Source organism: Myodes glareolus, chromosome 3 (genome assembly GCF_982192425.1).
Source record: "Myodes glareolus chromosome 3, mMyoGla1.1, whole genome shotgun sequence".
In the NCBI taxonomy this organism is placed as follows: domain Eukaryota; kingdom Metazoa; phylum Chordata; class Mammalia; order Rodentia; family Cricetidae; genus Myodes; species Myodes glareolus.
In genome coordinates this window covers 129,028,294-129,050,970 of record NC_142028.1, presented here as the reverse complement: position 1 = coordinate 129,050,970, position 22,677 = coordinate 129,028,294, and the positions used below count along the sequence as shown (strand labels likewise).

The window sequence follows — 22,677 nt, the reverse complement described above, 5'->3', positions numbered from 1 at the left end:
CCAGCATCTTGAGGCTTTCTGAGTCATGTCAGTCACAGGCCTAGGAACGTCACCAATAAGGGTCATCTCTCTGCTCTGCCGTAAAGGTGGTGCCTTCATTCCTAAATTTGGTTCCATTACCCACTGCTTCCTTTTATTCATCTGAAGATGGAATTTTTCTCAGAAAGATGAAAATGCAACTTTTCTAAACCCCCAGCAAACTCTCCTGAGTCTCATCTGAACCAATCTGTGTTCTGGAAATGTGCTGGCTAGCTTAGGCAGAACCTACCTGTTGCTTTGGTAGTGGGGAATTCTACTGGGTTTTGCAGCAATTAAGGTCCATTTCTGCAGATGTGGCTGAGTCAGCTTCCATAGAAGGAAACGCAGCCAATAAAAATATGACTGTGGGATGGAGAGATCCCATCTGATCCCATTTGCTGAGTTCAATTCCCAGCAACCACATGGTGGCTCACAACCACCTGTAATGAGGTCTGGTGCCCTCTTCTGGCCTGCAGGCATACACACAGACAGAATATTGCATACATAATAAATATTTTTTAAATATGACTGTCAGAAAGAAAGTAACACTGAGTAAATTCTAAAACTATCCACCTAACTCATTATCTCATGAGCTGTGTGAAGATTAAATTAACACCCTCTGATGTTAGCTGGCTTTTTCCTTAAAATGTTCCTGGAGACATATCTAAAGAAACCTCAAGAGAATATAGGTACATAGAGACCTAAGAAATTTGGGAATAGGGTCCAAATGAGATGGAAAAGACAGAAGAAATCAATCAGTGAAGTGGAGGGGAGATGAATTTGTTATGTTCTTCTGGTGTCTCCCAAGTTGACCTTTTCTAAGAGCCAATGTGGGCTAAGTTTATACATCTCTATACCTGACTATGCCCCTAAATAATCGGTGGCTCCCAGCTTTGCATCAAGCAAAGTAACTCACCCCAGAATCAAGACTGAAATATGAATTCATCCTAGACTCAGGCTCATTTTGTAAATACCAGTGTTGGGGATTGAATTTAGGACCTCATGTATACTAAGCTCTACCAATGAACTGTATTCCCAATCCACTTAATCATTTCTAAAATGAAGGACGAAGGGCGTGGTCGATTGGCAGTTAGAATTACCCAGACCAGCTCAAAGATAAATAATATATTTACTAATTGGAAAAACAGAGGAAACTCACATGACCGAGATCCAGCGAGTACACAGGCAGCTGGAGGGAGAGAGAGCAAGGGGAGGGCACCTGGATTTTTTGGTCCTTGTTTCCTTGGCCCCAGGCGGCCACACCCTAGCCAAATGTGATTGGCTGAGCTTTCCTATCACTAAAACATTATACACCAGCTAAGTATCTCTTGGTTGTTCTACAATGACCCCTGCACCCACACCTGACATCCTCCTTCCTCCAAGCAGACATTGCCTTTGCTTTGAATGTTATTTTTTGTCTCAAAATATTTCATCTTGTAAATTAAGCTCAAGTGCTATCCTCAGTGTCACTTCATCAGATTCACTAGGATTAAGTTATTTGGCTTTGCATGCTTGATATTAAAACAGTGACTGTGTTGCTCCCTTCTCATGGCCCGTGTCCATTCATTATTTGCTCTTATAAAAGCAACTACTCTGCACAGACTGGAATGGGGAAAGCACTTTGTAACTACTGATTGACTTTAACATTGCTGCAATAGGACTTGTGCTCACTGATGAGAACCTGTTGGTAGGGCTGAATCAAATTATCAATTCCCATTCTGTTCACCTTCTGTTCTCAGAATCTTGTGAAAGACTTTGCCCAAGTGGGCTTTGAACTCATGAAACTATTCCCTGCCAAAGCAAAGCAAAGAATTGAAATGATCTAATCAAATAGCTCAGATTCAGAGGTGGGAGAAAAAAAAACAACAAAAACTAAACAAAACCCACCCTACCTTTAAAAAAAAATCACTGAGTCATTTTGGTTTTATTCTGTCATAAAAAGTACTGTCATCTCAATTATTTGGTGACTTTCAAAATTTATTCTCCATGTCTAAAAACAAAACAAAACAAAACACACACACATACAAAGACATCTTTTTAGGAGCTAGGGAGATGGCTCAAATTGTAAACTACAAGCATGTGAACCTATTCAACCCCCAGTACCAACATAAAAGCCTGGCACTCGCTGTCATCCCAGCACTGAAGGGGAGGAGGAGCCCTGGGGCTTGCTGGCCAGCCAGTCCACCAAAATCATTGAGTTTCAGGGTAGTGGGAAACCCTATTTCAAAAATAATACAGAATTTTTTTTATGCTGCAATCAAGGTTGTGTGTGTGTGTATGTATTCTTGCATTCACTCCTTCAACAAGTAGATATAAATACCCCCAAGATAGCAGGTATTATTCTATATGAAGTAAGAGAAGAACCAGAGAAAAAACAAAATCTTTACCCTTGAAGACTTATATACTAGAATAGAATGTAAACTGAATACACATATACAGTCACAGAACATTCGTGAAACTAAAGCATCTATTAACACAAGCAATACAGTTTTATTTCCTATTTTCATTGTTTAACGCTGATACAATCAAAGCATTAAACTATTAAGCTGCCTTAACTCAGAAACAAGCTGAGACTTGTAGTTTACTGGCCTAAACAAGTGAGACACTAGCCAGTTGTGTGCTGTCCCCATCTTATTGATGGCATGGCATGCAAAAAGGTTAAGTGATTTGCCTAAATTTACCCATGATCCCAGAGAAATAGCACTGGAAGGAATTTTACCTCCAGGCTTCAACCGAGTCCAATTCTATCTGCAGTCTTCTTCCCTAACCCAACTCATTCTCTCTCATCATATTTTTTGGGGGGGAAGAGGGTGGTAGTTAGGGTGGGCTTAAGGAATAGGGTCTCACTCTGTAAGTGAGGCTGACCTTACCTGAGTCCTGGACCACCACATTGGCCTGGACTGCAGTTCTGACCTTTGTCTGGGGTACCCTTCACTCCCTTGCCAGTTACATCACCTACATACTTCTAGCCATATCTAAACTGCAGTGTGCTCAGATGGGTCTCTTATGCCGTAACTGCTTGCTTTATGACTACTTGTGTGCCAGAGTAGGATCCTCCACAATGTCACCGCCCCATACGCACATCTCAGTGATCTTTTTGTCCCTTAAAGATAGCACACGCCACATACTCATCTCTGTGTATCTGTTACACAAGGCAGAGAACCAGAGAAATGTCCTAGTTAGTAGGATAACATCATCAGTTCTAGGTGATGATCTAGAATCACCTATGAGATGGGCCTCTAGGCATGCCTTGTGGAATTACCTTCATAGTAGTAACTGAGGTAGAAGATACACCCACTGTCGGGAGCCACACCATTCCCTGGCTGTAAAGGAGAGAGCAGTAATATCCATTCTTTGTTCTCCACTTCACTGCAGATGAGATGTAACCAACTGCTTCAAGCACCTGTTGCTTTGACTTCCCCACCATAATGGACTGTGTCTTGAACTGTGGATCAAGACAAGCCCTTTCTCCCTTAAGGTATTTTCATCAGGGCATCTTATCTCAGAAACAGGAAAACAGGAACCTAAATTACAAAAGGCTACAATAGTGAAAAAACTATACACACACCTACTTTCCTAACATCAGTAACCATGACAGTATGTCAGGGATGATAGAACAGAAACAATGTTCCCCTGAAAATGAAGGCTACTAGGCTACTAGGTGGCTGTTCTTTTGGAAGCAGAGGAACAGACACAGCAGACATGACGGTACCACCCTACAATGGGGAGCTTTAGTATAATCAGAATTTAGTATAATCCGTGGGTTTCCACCCACTCAGTAGAAATCAGTTCTGCAGAACTAAGGACCCTTCTAGGACTGCTCACTCTCACATCACTCCAAGTGTGCTCTGTGGTTGATGAGAATGCCTAAAAGGAAGTATTAGAGGCTAACTGTGGCTAAATATTGACCCAACTGAAAAAGTTAAGTTCAAACTCCCCAACACCAGAGGATGGGGATGCAAGACAGTCAATTACACAGGGTTGTGTAGGGATGGGGGCCTTGGCTCAGTGAAACAACACTGCAAGTTTTTACAAATCCCTAGGGCCAATCCTCAGGAACAGAAAATTCCAAGATACTTACAAAATAACCTCCTTTATAACATACATTTTGATCATGACATTTGTGTGCAAGATCTGTTACAGAACAAGACCGGTTTTTGGTTTTGGAAGACAGAGTTTCTCTGTGAAGCTTTGAAGTCTGTTCTGGAACTTGCTCTGTAAACAAGGCTGGCCTTGAACTCATAGGGATTCACCTGCCTCTGCCCCCGAGTGCTAGAATTAAAGGTGAGTACTAGCATGGCCTGGCCACACTTCTACTTCTGTAAGACAAGGGGAAGGTAGTGGCAACCACATATTTAAACAAACACCTCAGTTTCTTGTCAAAGTTTGACCCTGTTGAGCGACTTGCTTAACCTAAGTCTTTTTTATTTAAGAGAATTTAAAAGGCTTTAATTTGCCTAGTTTTAAATTTTCAATTAGATAAAAAATAGAAAACCACTCAAGCACACCATTTGTGTAGCAACATGAAGTGAGAATATAAATACATTTAAAGCAACCATATTACTTAGTTTTTCTAACAGTATTTAGTCACATCGTTTATTGAAAAACAAAGATTGGTTGATAATTTAGTCTTATTTGAAGTTTTAAAATTCAGAACAGGAGAACTAGTTATTAGCTCAGAGTATTTCTAGATATGTTGCTTCTAAACAAACCAAAAGTATGTTTGTAATGTAAGACTATTGTTCACATTTTTAAAAAGCACCCTCATTTCTTTAAAAGTTAGGACTATAAATGGTTCTTGTTTGGTTTTGGTATTTTGTTTTTTGAGGCAGTTTCATATACCTCAGACTGGTCTCAAAATCACTACCTAAGCAAGGATGGTTTTGAACTTCTGATCTTCCTGTCTCTGTTTCTCCAGTGCCAAGATTACCGGAATGCGTATCAGAGCTTGTGTGTGCAGTGCTAGGGTCAAATCCAGGACTTCATGCATGAGACATTCAGTCCAACTTCTTGAAGGTTGGTGAAGATTTTATGAAACTAAGCAATTCTAAGTCTGAGAATAAAGAGTCAAATGGTAATACAAAAAAGTTAGTCACAGGCAGTACAACCAATTCCGCCAACCATATCGTGTCCAAAGTTCTCAGCATCCCAGCTTCCCTTCTTTCTTCACTCTCATTTATTCCTTTCTTTAAAGAAACAAAAACTAAATTCTCCGAAGTCCTCAAAGTCAGAGTTTGTATAGAGCCAAGTGAGAGCTTTGACATTTGATACTAACTACAAGGTTCCTTTGATCATAGATACTTTCTTCATTCTGGGTCAAGGCGCGGTAAAACAGGAAGGATAAGATTCCCAAATGCCGAGTCTTGAGTTATGAAGTATCCAGACGAATGTGCGTGAGCATGCTGAGAAAGATTTAAGAAAAAAATGCTGTTAAGAGACAGTTTAAAATGCTATTAAGAGACGGTTTTTTAAACTAAGGCACTTAGGAGGCCGAGACAAGCAGATCTTGTGAATTCAATGCCAGCCTGGTCTACAAGAGCTAGTTCCAAGACAGCTCCAAAGCTACAGAAAAACCCTGTCTCCAAAACAAATAAATAAATAAATAAATAAATCAATAAATAAATAGGACTGTTTTTAGTCACTTAAACTGAGGTAATCTTTATAATCTCCACTCCAGTTCTGGGATTTTGCTTAAAAGCAAAGGCAATTACACTATACCTTTCAAATTTTTATTTTTTAAGTTTTATGAAATACAGTTTTGCAATGCAGCCTAGGCTGACCTGGAACTCATTCCAGATCCTCCCGTTCCACCCTTGAAGTAATGTCAGTTCCTCGTGACATGGGTGAACATCAGCAAACCACTGTGATTGTGTGTGGAACATGTTTTACATTGCTCCACTGAGTTACAAAATAAGAACTGTGCTGGCTTCTAGAACCTGGAACTCTCCAATGAGACCTGACTGTAGGTTCATTTTGCTCACCTGCAGAGCTGCCTTCTGCTGGGCTGCAATGTGCTGCTGCTCAGCATGGTCCCGGAAGTCCTTGTTAATAGAGGGTCTGGAGAGGGAAATGCTAAAATGGAAATCTTGGTTACTTGACTACTGAACAAAAGGTATCCTTATCTCAAAAAAGACAAAAAAAAAGGATATATAAGGGATTTATTAGACTGGACTGGAACATTTTTATTATAGTAAATTGAAATTTAAAATTGAGATGTAGCTACCACTTAAAAATTGTACATATTTATGGTTACAGTGTTTTTAATATTAGTTTACACAGAAAATTAAGCAAACCAAAATAACCTATCCATCATGTCATATGCCAATGTGATGATAATGATTATTATATAAGATCTCTCAATAATTTTCAGGTACATATCATTATTAACTAACATCGTGCTGTATAGTAATCCTGAAGAGAATCATCTGGTGTTTTTGTTTTCTGTGTGTAGTGCTAAAAATTATACCCAAAGCCTCAGGCACAGTAAGCACACTAAACCACAGAATTAATCCCTAAGCCTTTTGTACTTATGTTGAATCATACAGTCTTCATTACATATTACTTTAAAAAATATATTTTTTTTAAATTTGTTTGTTTTTGTCAGACATATGGAGATCAGTTCTCTATACCATGCTCGGGATAAGAGCCTCCTGTCCCACTGAGCCATCTCTCAGGTCCTGTGTATTCTCTATAAAGATAAAAAGGATTTCGAAGCTGAACATGGTGGTGCCTATCAGGGTTGGGGGTGGACAGAAGAGGACCTTAGGTTCCACGCCAATCTAGACTACACAGCAAAACAGTATCTCATAAAATTTAAAAAGTGACCTTCTAGGGCTGGAGAGATGGCTCAGAGGTTAAGAGCACTGGCTGCTCTTCCAGAGGTCCTGAGTTCAATTCCCAGCAACCACATGGTGGCTCACAACCATCTGTAAAGAGGTCTGGTGTCCTCTTCTGGTTTGTAGGCAGAACACTGTATATATAATAAATTAATAAATCTTTTTTAAAAAATTACCTTCTAAAATAAAAGCATATTTTCTCTTCTTCCTATTATCTGCATTAATTTATGAAGAAAGCCTGTTATTTGTATGGGATTTCAAGTAATCTATTATTATATAGACCCATACTTTACAACCCCTTACTTTTAACTGTATTTGAAGTACCTCTGTCTACCATTATCCTTATTAATATTATTATTTTGTTTGTTTTCTGTTTTTTAAGACAAGGCCTCATTATGTAGCTATGGTTATCCTGCACCTCACTCTATAGACCAGGATGGCCTCCCAGTGCTAGGATTAAAGGTGTGGCACCACCACAACAGACACTGCATCTTTAAAACCTGTTAACAAACAGTGTGACTGTTCATCAACAGCAGAACCGCACTTCACTGTCTGGATGATAATTAGACTTAGGGTACTATGTTCTACATAGTTTAAACAACTATGAAGATTCTAAAGCAGCTACTAGATAGCTGGCTCTGTGCTAAGCACTAGGGACATGCAGATGTGCAGAACAAATCTCATAGACAATAGCAGTTATGATGAAATATGAAGCACATACTAGGAATGAGCAGACTACGATCACAAATAGGATTTTGGTAAGGAGAAGCTTAAAGAGTAGACCTAATTCTAACAGTAACGAGACCTCCAAAGAGTGGGAGGCAGTGCTTTTCTCTTTAAAAGTATGATTAATAATACCACCTTCATGGAATAGTCAATACCTAGCTCCAGGGTGACTTGCTGAAGATTGGTTCTGCATAAGTAATTTTCTTTTCTCTTTGTCCAGTTCAGCCAAGATCGCAACTCTATTTTTATTTTGAAAACCTAAAGAAAAAAGAAGAAAGGAGCATTTTAGACCAAGACCATGTAGAAGCCAGAAAGTAAAATTCCTATTCTCTAGCATGGTCATGAACTCATCCTACAAGCCATTTCCCAGCAACTTTAAGAGCATAATACATTACCAGATGTTGTGGCAAACATAATCCTAGCACTGAGAGGTAGAGTTCAAGGCCAGCCAAACCCAAGTTCAAAGGGGTTGGTGTAGGGGGTTAGCTCAATTGGTAGAGTTGCAAAGCCCTGGGTTTGCTCTCCAATATAGTATAAACTAGATGTGGTGGCACAGGCAGAAAGATCAAAAGTTCAAGGTCATCTTTGGCTTTGCACCACCTTCAAGGGCAGCCTGGGCTACACACTACATGTGACCCTGACTTCAAAGCAAAAACAAAAACAAACAAAAAAAAAAAAACCAGGCTCAGCAATGGTAGCATACAACTTTAATTCCAACACTCTCAGGAGGCAGAGGCAAGTGGATTTCTGTTGAGTTCCAGGCCAAAACTAGGGTTACCCAATTTGACCCTAAATAAGAGGTGTGTATGTGTGTGCGTGCACGCATACAGATGGTTCAGCAGTTAGGTGCACTGGTTGCTCTTCCAGAAGACCTGGGTTCAATTCCAAGCACGCACTCACAATAGTTAGTCTAGTTCCAAGGCAATCTTTGGAACTCTGTAGGCACAGAGCACAAATAAGGTACCCAGACATACATGTAAACAAAACACCCACACATAATATTTTTTAAAAAAAGAATCAAACAAAACAAAACCCAATAGGCATAGTAGATGGGTACAAAATAAAAGGACTTTTAAGATTTATTTATGTTTGCAAAAGCAGGGCCTATGCCTTGTACATACCATGTACAAGCACTCTTCCACTAACCACAATTCTAGCACCAAGACTCTGATTTAAATAATTCTACTCACCAAGGTATAAATTACGGCATTTGTTTTGAACAAAATTTGTGGGCCCAAACTATTGTACAGCCAAATCTACAGGCTTGCAGATTCTTACATGAAGGAAAAAGCATTTTGCAGGCTGGAGAGATGGCCCAGCCATCACCCAGAGTCCTGAGTTCAATTCCCAGCAACCGGCTCACAACCATCTATAGTGGGATCTGATGCCTTCTTCTGGCATAAAGGTGTGAATGCAGCAGATAGAGCACTCATACACATAAAATGAATAAGTCTTAAAAAAAATACTATGCATACTCAGGTCAAATTCATTCAAAAATGATGTATTTTTTGAAGGAACAGCTGAAGAATTGCAACTGATCAGACCAGAAATCAAGTCTAAGAAATAGAGCACATAGCCAGGTGGTGGTGGTGCACACCTTTAATCCCAGCACTCGGGAGGCAAAGGCAGGTGGATCTCTGTGAGTATGAGGCCAGCCTAGTCTACAGAGCAAATTCCAGGATAGGCTCCAAAGCCACAGAGAAACCTTGTCTTGAAAAACAGAAAGAGAAAGAGAGACAGAGACAGAGACACAGAAAGAGAACACAACTCATGGGATATACAGACACCTACTTTTATCGAATACTTCTTAGGTAAGATCTCAGCACATGTTGCAAAGTCATGCAGTGACTGCAGAACACAGGCAGCATGCATCTAAACTTTAAAAATCCAAATTAAAGTTAGGTGATGGGGGCGTACACCTTTAAACCCTGGACTTCAGAGGCAGAAGCAGGTGGATCTCTGAGTTTAAGGCCAGTCTGGTCTACAAAGTGAGTTCTAGGACAGTCAGGGCCACACAGTGAAACCCTGTCTCAAAAAAGCAATCAAATAAATCCAAATTAAAATGCCAACATGTGAGCAATCTCCACAATCTCAGATGTCTAGCCTCTGCAAACCTATCTCAAGATCTGGTATGTATGCCCCAGCAGCAGCAACAAACCAGAACCAGGAGTGTTTTGCCCAACTGGCCACTATCAAGTATAATCCTGAGGAGTCTTGTTTGTATGTACACAGGCATCAGCCTTTCTGATCCCTAGCTAGAGAGAGGGGAAGGGACTGGAAAGCACAGAAGGCTATAAGAGGAAGAGTAGCAAGAGACAATTACAGCTCTGGAGACTAGAAGGATAACTCTGGGATGAGGGCACTTTAAGCAGGGTAGACCTAAGCATGCCTAAATCCCCATCTGAGGGACTGAAAATTTTACATTGATTTACAGAGAACTGGTAGGAGGAAATGTCCCCAAAAGGGAGAGACTGGTTGGGTGCAGCATGTATAAGGCATTCATAGATATGAGATTAACCAGACATAGCTGAAACCTGCAGTTCTCAATTTAACCAGACACCAGCAACTTGGCTATGGCCAGAAGATTGCCATATTCATTTTAGCAATTTATCCCCTCCTACTTTCCATCTCTGTTCTTGTTATACCACAAAATTCTAGTAATAGCAGACTCCTTTTTAATAACTAACAGTGACTGTACATTCTGGCATTTCTAAAATGATGGTTTTATGAGCTTTCCGGACAATTCTTCATTTCCTGCTGACACACTCCTGGTGAAAACAGGATACCAACATCAACTGTCATGTCACTGAAATTCCCCCTTCTCTAGTGAAAAATGGGTCAGGCAGGCCAAGAATGGAAGGTCCAGGTAACATGAACTTATCCCAAGTACAGCGGAAACAAAACAGCCTAGTTTTGTATGTGACAGGACCTACACTGCTCGCCAATGTCATGCACTGCTTGGTCATATAAGAGCAAAGCAAGCTAATGATATCACTGATGATGTAGTCTAATTTATAAAGCCTCTCTCCCATAATAAAGATGCACTACAAAGCTGGGCATGGAGACCCACACTTGGGGAGTACTCGCACTTGGAAGGTGGAAGCAGCAGGATCAGGCATTCAAGGCTATTTTAAAACCTGTACAGCAAGGTTTTAAAGCTAGCCTGAGCTACGTCAGACCCTATTACAAAAAAAAATAATAATAATAATAAATAAAATAAAGGGCACAACAGACCTGGAATATCTTACTGTAAGAAGGCAAGATGTCTTTATTAAAAAAAAATTAAATATTAAAAAGAGACCAGTCAGCCCTTAGTCCCAGAGCTCAAACAGGAAGACTGTTAGAACTTCCAGGCCAGCCTGGACTACTGGTGATGAATGAATTCTAAGCCAGCATAAGGTAAAAATAAAAAGAGAGGAATTCCCAGGTACTTTTATTGTGGAAGGGCTACACTATATGGCAACTAATATTTTAAAATGAGCCCATAGCCAGAATAGAAATGTTTCTTCTCAGAAAAATTTTTAAAGGATTTTCGCTTGCTTACTAAGTAACTTTTATAATTGGATATGATATTTCAGAATCCTTACAAATTAAAAAACTATCAAATTAAACTCCTTCCAAATGAAGACAATATTTTGGTCTAACCTCTAGAATGTCCTTGTATTTCAATAAGCCCTATGTAACATTACACAGATTAAATAATGCAAGCTAAAAAAAACTATCATATTTATACATGATGTTCAAATTCAATGAAAACTTTAAGGCTATTATAGTTGAAACCTTAAGCAGGACATAGTGCTAATACTATAATCCTGGTACTTGAAAAGCAGAGTACCTTAAGGAGGAAAGGCTGTGTTGTTTGCATCTTCTGAGCTTGTCTTACCCTTCTGAAATGTATCCTTCCTTTTTAAAGCTTTAGATCTAAACTGGGTGTGGTGGCAACACCTTTGATCCAGAGTTCTGAGGCAAACTGAGTTTACATATATATTGGGCTTCAGGCCAGCCAAGTCGACAAAGTGAGACTCTGCCTCAAAAACAAGATAGATAGATAGATAGATAGATAGACAGACAGACAGACAGATAGATCGAACAAAAACCCAATCAGACAACAAAAATACCATGACCTTGTGTCGTATGAGTTTTGAGCAAAGTATTTATACTATGAAAGTATATAAAAGCCAACAAATATTATTTAAGTACTAATAATTTCTTACTTCAAACTTGAAACTTAAGGCAAACTAGTTAAGTCTGGTTATATGAGATAAGGTACAATTTTTTCTCATTTTCTTTCCCCATCAGAATTCTTACAAACTTAAAGGTTAAACTACTTAAACAAAAGGTTATACTCACTAATGAGATCCCTGTGAGTCTTTTTGTTTGTTTGTTTGGTTGGTTGGTTTTTCAAGACAGGGTTTCTTTGTAGTTTTAGTGCCTGTCCTGGAACTAGCTCTTGTAGACCAGGCTGGCCTTGAACTCAGGGACCTACCTGCCTCTGCCTCCCGACTGCTGGGATTAAAGGCATGCACCAGCAGAGCCCAGCTGAGATTTTTCTTTAATACCTATGGTCTCATGCTATAACTTGTAGCGCTGTGTTCACTCTTAGCACAAGGATTATTTACTGTATTATACAGTAGGAACTGTAATATCCTCATGTCTGTCAAATACAATTTTCTTAGAATGAAACACTACACTAAAATACTTTCACTTTTCAGATAAATCACTGTGGTAATTTGTAATTGGCCCCCCAAAGGTCAGAGGGAGTGGCACTATTAAGACGTGTGGCATTGTTGATGAAGTGTCGCTGTGGGGGTGGGCTTTTAAGTCTCCACATGCTCAAGCCATGCCCAGTATCCCAGTTCACTTCCTGTAGAACTCTCAGCTCTTTCACCAGCATCATGTCTGCCTACATGCAGCTATGCTTCTCTCCAAGATGACAATGGACTAAACTTCTGCAACTGTAAGCCACCCAATTAAATGTTTTACTTTATAAGAATATAGGTGGTCATGGTGTCTCTTCACAGCAATAGAAACTCTAAGACAGAAGTTGGTACCACGAGTGGGGTATTGACCATGTGTTTGAAGGGATACGGACCTTGGAACTGTGAATTAGAAATGGACTCTTTAGTTTTCATTTTGGCTCAGTTTTGGCAGGGGGTGGGAAGTACTGAGAATGTAATCAAACTACTTTAACCAGTACCTTTATAATTTAATTTTAAAAAGAAGTTAAAGATAAATACAATGTTTACCTGTGATGATGTGTCAAAAACACCTAAAAGTCATACAGTTCAGACCTGATATGGAAAGAGACCCGTTTCAAGGTTTATGCTTAAAAATACTTAAAAAATAACCCCAGTACTCCAGTACTTAGGATGCATAGGCAGGCGATCCCTGTGAGTTTGCAGCTAGCCTGGCCTACAGAGCAAGTTCCAGGGCAGCTAGGGTTGCTACACAGAGAAACCATCTCAAAAAAAAAAAAAAAAGAAAAAGAAAAAGAAAAAGAAAGAAAGAAAATCTCAAATAAATACAGCATGATATTCAATATTTTCTAAAGACTAAATTTTATGAGCCAGGTGTGGCGGCCCATGTGTTTAATCCCAGCACTACGAAAGCAAGCAGATCTCCATGCTGAAGGCCAGTCTAGTCTATACAGTGAGTTCCAGGCCACCGAGACTACATAGGAAGACCTTGTCTCAATAAATAATAAAAAGTAACAGGTGAAAGACTGAAGTTTTTATAGCCATGAAGATAAAGGCATGGTTACTATCTGATGACAGTTTAAAAATAACACTGACTTCACACAGAACAGCAGAGAACTGGTGCCGAAGGATCAAGTGTGCTGCAGGTCAGGGAAATGATTCAGTGATGAAGCACTTGTGCCCAAAACCACGGGGATCAGGGTTCAGATTCCAGTAACCCACATAAATGTTGGGTGGGCATAATGGCCCACCTGTGATTCCAGCCTCGGAAGGTGGAGATAGGAGATTCCTAGAGCAAGCCGGCTAGTGAGAGAAAGCCATATCAGCGGGCTCTTGATTGGACCGAGAGACCCTGCCTCGATGAATTAGGTGAAGAGTGATGAAGACGATTCTTCATGTCAACCTTCCAGACTCTATATGCGCACATGCCCACCCCCACAAACATGCACCCATGCAGGCAAACATGCATATATACTGATGTATACCATACAAAAATAAATGGAAAAAAAAAGGTTTACAATGTGAATCACTAATCTTAACAGGTTAAAACACAGTATTAGTAATATTCAAAAATGTATAGCTGATATAGTGTTAAACTGATTTTAAATTGGGAATTTCCACTTTGCTATTCATTCTTTAATTCTGGTTGCAGTAACTGTTCTATACTAAATGTTGTCTACTTCAAATACATTTAATGTATGAGGGAAAAGTTCCTAGTAATAACAGAAATCCCAGCATGCATTACCTGGTCCTGAAGGATTTGCTGCCATCTTCCTATTCTGTTTCAATTATATTCAGTGGCCACTGATCAGCACTTTACAATCATCTGTAAAAAAATTTATGTGCACACATAAAATGCACTGGCCTTAAATGACAATCTCAAAATTGTGACAAACTGCTGGGCTGAGCTCAGTTTCTTAGTCTCTAGAAAGATACCCGCAAAAAACAAAAGACTTAAATCAGAAGTTTAACTGTGCAAATTCCTCATGCACTTTATTAAGTGAGCAGCTTTCAGTATTGCAGCGTTAATAACAATATTTAGCATTACTTTAATTTACATCATTAAGATGTATTTATCAAATATATCAACCTTTTGAAAGTATCCATATGATCAATGCTAGGAAGAAAAATAAAATTCTATATAAAAAAAAATCACTCTGTTCATTTAAAAAAATATCCCAGCCCTGTTGGCAAAGGAAAAGAACCTGTTCTGCATCATAGCCTCTGTAAGATGTTTCCAAAACATGTTTTTAATGGAGCATCTTTAAACTCCTCGTTTGTGTGTTTGTGTGTGTGATGTGTGACCAGTGGCGAGCATGTGTGAGCAGGCACTGCATGCCCTGCTCTATCACCCTCCTCCACCTTGTCCCCTTGAAGCAAGGTCTCTCAGTGAGCCTGGAGCTAGACTGGCGGCCAGTAATCCTCACCTAGTCTCTACTTTCCTTCAGTTCTGGGGTCCAGGCGCTAAGCTACACGGGCTTCTGAGGTGGATGCTGGGGATTCCGACTCAGATCCTAATGCCTGCGCAGCAAGTGCTCTTACCAGCTTGGCCACCTCCCTAGCCCCAAGCCTGCTGATTTCTAAGTTTAGAAATTAAGTTTTGTATTAAGCAGTATCGAAATTAAAAGACTGTTTTTCATTCAAATAATCACACAGGGGTGTGACTGGGGCGAACCAATTTAACAAACGCGCTCTTTAAAACGTGATGGCACATGGGTAATCCCAGCACTCGAAAGGATAGGGTAGAATAACTGCGAGTACCAGGCCAACCCGGGCTACATGGCCAGAACCTGACTCAAAAACATGGCGTGAACAGGGTTGCAGAAGAAGAGAACAAATTGCTGAGCGAAAGTAAAGACAAGGGCTCGAAGCAGAAGCCGGGTGTAAACGAATCGCGTCTCCAACGGCAGGTGCACAATGTGAGCAAAGCCGAGCCACCCCGAGAAAGGGAGAGGTAGTACCTGCCTGCGGGCAAGGCGGGCGAAACCTGCGCCCGCTAGTCCGCACGAGGCCGCGGTCCGGGGCGGCGCCGGGGCCACAACTTACCCGGATACGCGGAGTCTCGAGAAACCTCGCTGTCCGGTCACGTCTGTGTCGGGGTGGGGGGGGGCGCCCACGCAGACCTCAGCTCGGGGGCGGGGAGCCCACACTGAACTCAACAAGAGCACAACGTAGCGCCGCACAACAACCTTCCCGCCGGCACCAGCTTCCGCCTCCTGACTGACAGAGCCCAAGAAAACGGAAGTCCCGCCTACAGTCTGGACGCAACGGACGCTACGCCAGGCGATTCGTGGTTTAAGGGCTTCTTCGGAGGGAAAGGGTTTCCCTTCTGAAGAATGACAGTCGAGGAGGCTCAAGGGAGATGCAGGCTGTACTGCGGGAGATGGTGCGGAGTTCCTAGCACCTAAATTGACGTTTTAGTCTTCCAGGCTTGTAGGAGACTAGATGTTGGTCTGTCAAGATTTAAACCTGGTGCTAATCCACTTCAGCAGAGCCTCAGAAGGAGGCTGAGTTCACGTTCACGTTTTAACAACCATCCCAGAAATATTTTTGTTGTTTACACACAAAAAAAGCACTAAGATGTTACAAATTTTTACTACTATGCAAAATCTGTATTTTAAAAATGAAAGTCTGCGGGGTGTTGTGGCGCACTCCTTTAATCCCAGCACTGTGGTCAACTCTGCGAGCTCCAGGACCGTCAGGACTGCACAGAGACACGGTCTCAAAAACAAACAAAAAAAGTGTCACGCTAAGACTATTGAGGAATTAGATGCTGCGTTGCAGTACATTAAATCCAAACGTTTATATTAAAAAGTAAATGTTCTTTAATGTGTAACACCTGTTCTGTTGACACTGATCACTTTCCACAACTTGGAACTTGTGTTCTTAATAATTAATGTTTACTATGCTCAGGATGTGGCTAAGTTGATAGAGTACTTGCCCTGAATTAAATACCTAGCACTGAATACAACTGGGGATGGTGGAGCATACCTCCTCAACCCAGAGCTGGGGAATTCAGTGGGAGAAGGATCTTCTGTTTGAGGTCATCCTTGGATACATAGCAAGTTTGAGACCAGTCTTGACTATATTAATCCTTATTCTTAAAATAATAATTAATTTTTGCTAATGTTATGGTGCACAACTTTGTTATAGAGTCCATGACTGCAACAGTAAGTTCAATATCAAGAATTTATTTTGTTCTCAGCAAGAAACTGTTGAGTGTTTTCCCATGCTAGGTGCTGGCTATCTTCAGCTTATGTCTGTGCCTGATTTGTGTATTGCACTCAGAGATGTTACTGCATTCTGTCTAGTAAAGAATTGAGCTAAAACCCAAAAATTCTGCCAGGGGCTGAGGCTCAAATTCTTAACTTTGGCATACTGTCTTTGCTCTAAAGAAAGAAATTCCTCTGGGATCAGCTTTTAGTAATTGTCATCCATCCATCGTACCCCTGCCCCTGGACACAGGGTTTTGGTATGTGCAAAAGAGCCTTAAAGCATCCTGTGTCCCAGGCTGCATATTGCCATCCTCCTGTCTCAACTTACAGGCCTATGCCAGCACACCCAGCTCTGTTGACTCTTGGGGTTTTTTTTTCCTTTTTTTAAAATTGATTTTTATTGAGCTCGACATTTTTCTATGCTTTCCTCCCTGCCTCTCCCCTCCCCACTTCAACTCTCACCCAAGGTGCCCATGCTCCCAATTTACTCAGAAGATCTTGTCTTTTCCTACTTCCCATGTAGATTAGATCTATGTAAGTCTCTCTTAGTCTTCTCATTGTTGTCTGAGTTCTCTCGGATTGTGGTTTGTAGGCTGTTTTTTTTTTTTTTTTGCTTTATGTTTAAAAACTACCTATGAATGAGGACATGTGATAATTGTCTTTCTGTGTCTGGGTTACTTAACTCAAAATAATATTTTCTAGCTCCATCCATTTTACTGCAAAATTCAAGATGTTATTTTTATTCTGCTGTGTAGTACTCCATTGTGTAAATGTACCACATTTTCCTTATCCATTTTGTGGTCGAGGCCCATTTAGGTTGTTTCCAGGTTCTGGCTATGACAAACAAAGCTGCTATGAACATAGTTGAGCACGTGTCCTTGTGGCACGATTGAGCATCCTTTAGATATATACCCAAAAGTGGTATTACTGGGTCTTGAGAAAGGTTGTTTCCTAATTTTCTAAGAAATCTCCACACTGACATCCAAAGGGGTTGTACCAGCTTGCATTCCCATCAGCAATGCAGAAGTGTTCCCTTTTCCCCACAACCTCTCCAGCATAAGTTGTCATCAGTGCTTTTGATCTTTGCTATTCTTACAGGTGTAAGATGGAATCTCAGAGTTGTTTTGATATGCACTTCTCTGATGACTAAGGATGCTGAACATTTCATTAAGTGTCTTTCAGCAGTTTTAGAATCCTCTGTTGAGAGTTCTATTTAGGTCTGTCTTCATTTTTTTTATTATTGGATTATGTGTTCTTTTGATGACCAAATTCTTGGGATCTTTGTATATTTTGGAGATCCAACCTCTGTCTGATGTGGGGTTAGTGAAGGTCTTTTCCCATTCTGTAGGCTGTCATTTTGTCTTGTTGACCTTGTCCTTTGCTTTACAAAAGCTTTTTCAGATTCAAGAGGTCCCATTTATTAATTGTTTCTCTCAGTGTCTGTGCTGCTGGGGTTCTATTTAGGAAGTGGTCTCCTGTACCAATGCGTTCAAGTATACTTCTCACTTTCTCTTCTATAAGGTTCAGCGTGGCTGACTTTATGTTGAGGTCTTTGATCCATTTAGACTTGAATTTTGTGCATTGTGATATATATGGATCTATTTTCATTCTTATACATGTTGATATTCAGTTAAGCTACACCATTTGTCAAATATGCTTTCTTTTTCCATTTGATATTTTTTGTTTCTTTGTCAAAAATCAGGTATTTGAAGAAGTGTGGATTAATATCTGGGTCTTCTATTCAGTTCCATTGGTTCTCCTGTCTGTTCTTATGTCAATACCAGGCTGTTTTCACTAGTGTAGCTCTGTAGTAGAGTTTGAAGTCAGGGATTGTGATGCCTCCAGAAGTTCGTTAATTGTACAGGATTGCTTTGGCTATCCTGGGCATTTTGCTTTTCCATATGAAGTTGAGTACTGTTCTTTTGAGGTCTGTGAAGAATTTTGCTGGGATTTTGATGAATCTGTAGATTGCTTTCTGTAAGATTGCCATTTTTACTATGTTAATTCTGCCTAGCCAAGAGCATGGGAGATCTTTCCACTTTTGGGTGTTTTCTTCAATTTCTTTCTTCAAAGATTTAAAGTTCTTGTCATAAAAGTCTTCCACTTGTTTGGTTAGACTTACTCCAAGATATTTTATGCTATTTGTGGCTATTGTGAAGGGTGTTGATTCTCTGATTTCTTCCCCAGCCCTTTTATCATCTGTGTACAGGAGGGCTATTGATTTTTTTTTTTTAGTTAATCTTGTATCCTGCTACATTACTGAAATAGTTTATGAGTCGTAGAAGTTCTTTGGTAGAATTTTTGGTATCGCTTATGTAAACTATCATATTATCAGCAAACACTGAGAGTTTGACTTCTTCTTTTCTAATTTGTATCCCCTTGATCTCCCTTTGGTGTCTTATTGCTCTAGGTAGGACCTCAAGAACTATATTGAGTTGATATGGAGAGAGTGGACAACCTTGTCTTATTCCTGATTTCAGTGGAATCACTGTGAGTTTCTCTCCATTTAGTTTGATGTTATCTGTTGGCTTGCTGTATATTGCCTCAATTATGTTTAGGTATGTTCCTTGTATCCCTGCCCTCTCCAATACCTTTATCATGAAGGGATGTTGTATTTTGTCAAAAGCTTTCTTGGCATCTAATGAGATGATCATGTGGTTTTTACTTTTCAGTTTGATTACATGGTGGATTACATTGACAGAATTTCGTATGTTGAACCCTCCCTGCATCTCTGGAATGAAGACGATCATGGTGGATGATGGTTCTGATGTGTTCTTGGATTCGATTTGCCAGTATTTTATTTAGTATTTTTGCATCAATGTTCATGAGTGAGATTGGTCTGTAATTCTCTTTGTTAGTAATCTTTCTTTTGTTTGGGTATCAGGGTAATTGTAGCCTCATAAAAAGAGTTTGGTAATGTTCCTTCTGTTTCAATTGTGTGGAATAACTTGAGGAGTATTGGTAGTAGTTCTTCTTTGAAAATCTTGTAGAATTCTGAGCTGAAATCATCTGGTCCTGGACTTTTTTTTTTTTGGTTGGGAGATTTTCAATGACTGTTTTTATTTCTTTAGCAGTTATAGGTCTGTTTAATTTGCTTATCTAGTCTTGATTTAATTTTGGTAAGTTATGTTTATCTAGAAAGTTGTCCATTTCCTTTAAGTTTTTCAATTTTGTGGAGTATAGATTTTTGAAATATGACCTGATGATTCTCTGTATTTCCTCCATGTCTGTTGTTATGTCCCTCTTTTCATTTCTGATTTTGTTAATTTGGATATTCTCTCTATGCCTCTTGGTTTGCTTGGATAAAGGTTTGTCTATATTATTGATTTTCTTGAAGAATCAATTTTTGTCTCATTGATTTTTCTGTACTGTTTTCTTTGTTTCTATTTTGTTGATTTCAGCTCTCAATTTGATTATTTCCTGCCATCTAGTTCTCTTGGATGAGTTTACTTATTTTTGTTCTAGAATTTTCAGGTGTTCTGTTAACTCACTAGTGTGGGATTTTACCAGCTTCTTATGTACGTATTTAGTGCTATGAACTTTCCTCTTAACACTGCTTTCATTGTATCCCATAAATTTGGGTATGTTGTGTGGTCATTTTCATTCAATTTTAGGAAGTCTTTAATTTCTTCCTTTATTTCTTTACTGACCCATTGATGATTCATGTGAGCATTATTTAATTTCCATGTGTTTGTGGGTTTTCTGGAATTAGTATTGCTGTTGACTTCTAGTTTTAAACCGTGGTGGTCTGATAAGGAACAATTGGGTTATTCCAACTGTTTTGTATTTGTAACATTTGTTTTGTTACCAAGTATGTGGTCAATTTTTGAGAAGGTTCCATGAGGAGTTGAGAAGATGGTATATTCTTTTCTGTTTTGATGGAATATTCTATAGAAATATTCTATAGATATCTGTTAAGTACATTTGAGTCATAACATCTGTTAGTTCTCTTTTTTATCTGTTCATTTTTTGTCTGGCTGACCTGTCCAGTAGTGAGAGTGGAGTGTTGAAGTCTCTCACTATTAGTGTGTGGGGTTTAATGTATGATTTAAGCTTTAGAAGTGTTTTTTTTTTTTTACGTATGAGGGTGCCCTTGTGTTTGAGGCATAGATGTTCAGTATTGAGATTTCCTCTTGATGGATTTTTCCTGTGACTAATATAACATGACCTTCTTTGTCTCTTTTGATTGATTTTAGCTTGAAGTCTATTTGTTAGATATTAGGAAATCCATACCCATTTGTTTTTTAGGTCCATTTCATTGGAATATTTTTTTCCTAATCCTTTACTCTAAGGCCATGTCTGTCTTTGAGGTTGAGATGTGTTTCTTGTATTCTGAAGAAGGATGATTCTGTTTTTGTATCCAATCTGTTAGCCTGTGCCTTTTTATACGTGGGTTGAATCCATTTACATTAAGGAATATTAATGACCAGTGGTTGCTATATCCTGTTAATTTAGATTTCATTGTTGGTGATGTTAATTTGTGCATTTTCCCTTCTTTGAGATTTGCTGCTATTAGACCATCAATTGTCTGTGGTTTGGTTGGTGCAACCAACTTCCTTGGTTTGGAGTTTTCCTTCTAGTATTTTGTATAGGGCTAGGTTTGTAGCTAGGTATTGGTGAAATCTAGATTTGTCATGGAATATCTTGTTTTGTCCTTCTATGATGATTGAAAGTTTTGCTGGGTATAGTAGTCTGGGCTGGCATCCATGGTCTCTTAATGTCTGCATAACGCTTGACCATGACCTTCTGGCTTTCATTATCTCCAATGAGAAGACAGGTATAATTCTGATAGGTCTACCTTTATGTGTTACTTGGCCTTTTTCCTTTGCAGTGCTTAATATTCTCTCTTTACTCTGTATGTTTAGTGTTTTGATTATTATGTGGCAAGAGAACTTTTTCTGGATCCAGTCTATTTGGTGTTCTGTAAACTTCTTATGTCTCCATAGTCATATCTTTCTTTAGGTTGGGAAAGTTTTCTTCTATAAATTTGTTAGATATATTTTCTGTGCTTTTTAAGTTGAACTTCTTCACCTTCTTCTCTACCTATTATTCTTATATTTGGCCTTTTCATGGTGTCTCATATTTCATGGATATTTTGGGCTAAGCTTTTGTTAGATTTAATGGTTTCTTTAAGTGACTAGTCTGTTTCCTCTATTATATCTTCAGTGCTTGAGATTCTCTCTTCCATCTCTTGTATTCTGCTGTTCATGCTTACATTTGTTGTTCCTGGTCATTTCCTCATAATTTCTGTTTCTATAACTCCTTGTGTTTTTTTATTGTCTCTATTTCAATTTTCATGTCTTGAATAGTTTCTTTCATATGTTGAATTGCTTTTTCTTGGTTTTATTTATGATTTGCTGATATCTTCCAATTTTTTGTTTGTCTTTTCCTCCATTCCTTTAAGGGAATTTATCATTTCCTCTTTAAGAGTTTCAAACATTCTCTTCAAGTTATTTTTTAGGTCATTTTCTTCAGCTTCATCTATATTTAGTTGTTCAAGTCTTGCTGTTGTAGGGTCTTAAGGTTTTACTGGTGTTGTATTGTTCTTTGTGGTGTTGCATGTGTTCTTGCAATTTCTACTCATCTTTTTCTCTAGTAGGTGTAATTGGGGTTGTCTGAGATTCTGTTGATTAATCTTCTAGGTTCCAGTGAACCCAAAGCTCAGATGGTTGTTCCTCATGGTACAGTCAGTGCCACAGTTCCAGTTACCCTGTTGGTTACACCATGTTCCTGGAGATATCTCAGCACTCCTGTGCTTTACTCTGCTCCATTGGAGTTTGCTGTCTCAAGACTACTTTGGCCTAGGTTACCAGCTTTGCACTGTTTCTGTAAATCCTGGTCTGGATCCCCTCCTGCAGAGGTCCCTGGCTTGGAGTTGCTCCTGCAAAGGTTTCTGGCTCTGGTCTTCTGCCTTGGAGTTCCCAGGCTCGGGCACGCCCAGAACCACAGAGGACCTGGCTCAGACCTACTCCCTCTGATGTCCCAGACTCGTGCCTGGCCCCCAGAGAGCTCTGGTTCCTGCCTACTCCTTCAGAGGTCCCAGATTTATGCCCAGACTGGAAGAGGCTATGGCTCAAGCCTAGTTCCTGGGAAGTCCTAGACTCATTCCCAGACCCACAGGGATCCTTGCTTAGGTCTACTCCCTTGAAGGTCCCAGATTCATGTCCAGACCCTCAGTGGTCTCTG

At 39.6% G+C, this 22,677-nt stretch overlaps 1 protein-coding gene across 3 annotated transcripts; it reads right to left on the bottom strand.

Moving 5' to 3' along the window:
- Positions 1 to 1,974: 1,974 nt before the first annotated feature.
- Positions 1,975 to 15,498, bottom strand: Inip (INTS3 and NABP interacting protein). 3 transcript variants are annotated; one of them, XM_048458976.3, is made up of 5 exons: positions 15,323 to 15,498; positions 14,022 to 14,102; positions 7,736 to 7,838; positions 6,000 to 6,090; positions 1,975 to 5,420 (listed from the first exon to the last, which is right to left on the bottom strand). In XM_048458976.3, exons 2-5 carry the CDS (start codon positions 14,044 to 14,046, stop codon positions 5,325 to 5,327), a joined length of 315 nt encoding a protein of 104 aa, XP_048314933.1. In that variant the 5' UTR covers positions 14,047 to 14,102; positions 15,323 to 15,498; the 3' UTR covers positions 1,975 to 5,324. The 3 variants fall into 3 exon arrangements, with proteins under 3 accessions (XP_048314933.1, XP_048314935.1, XP_048314936.1); XM_048458978.3 differs by having other exon boundaries at positions 6,000 to 6,075; XM_048458979.3 differs by lacking the exon at positions 14,022 to 14,102.
- Between the last annotated feature and the right edge of the window lie 7,179 nt (positions 15,499 to 22,677).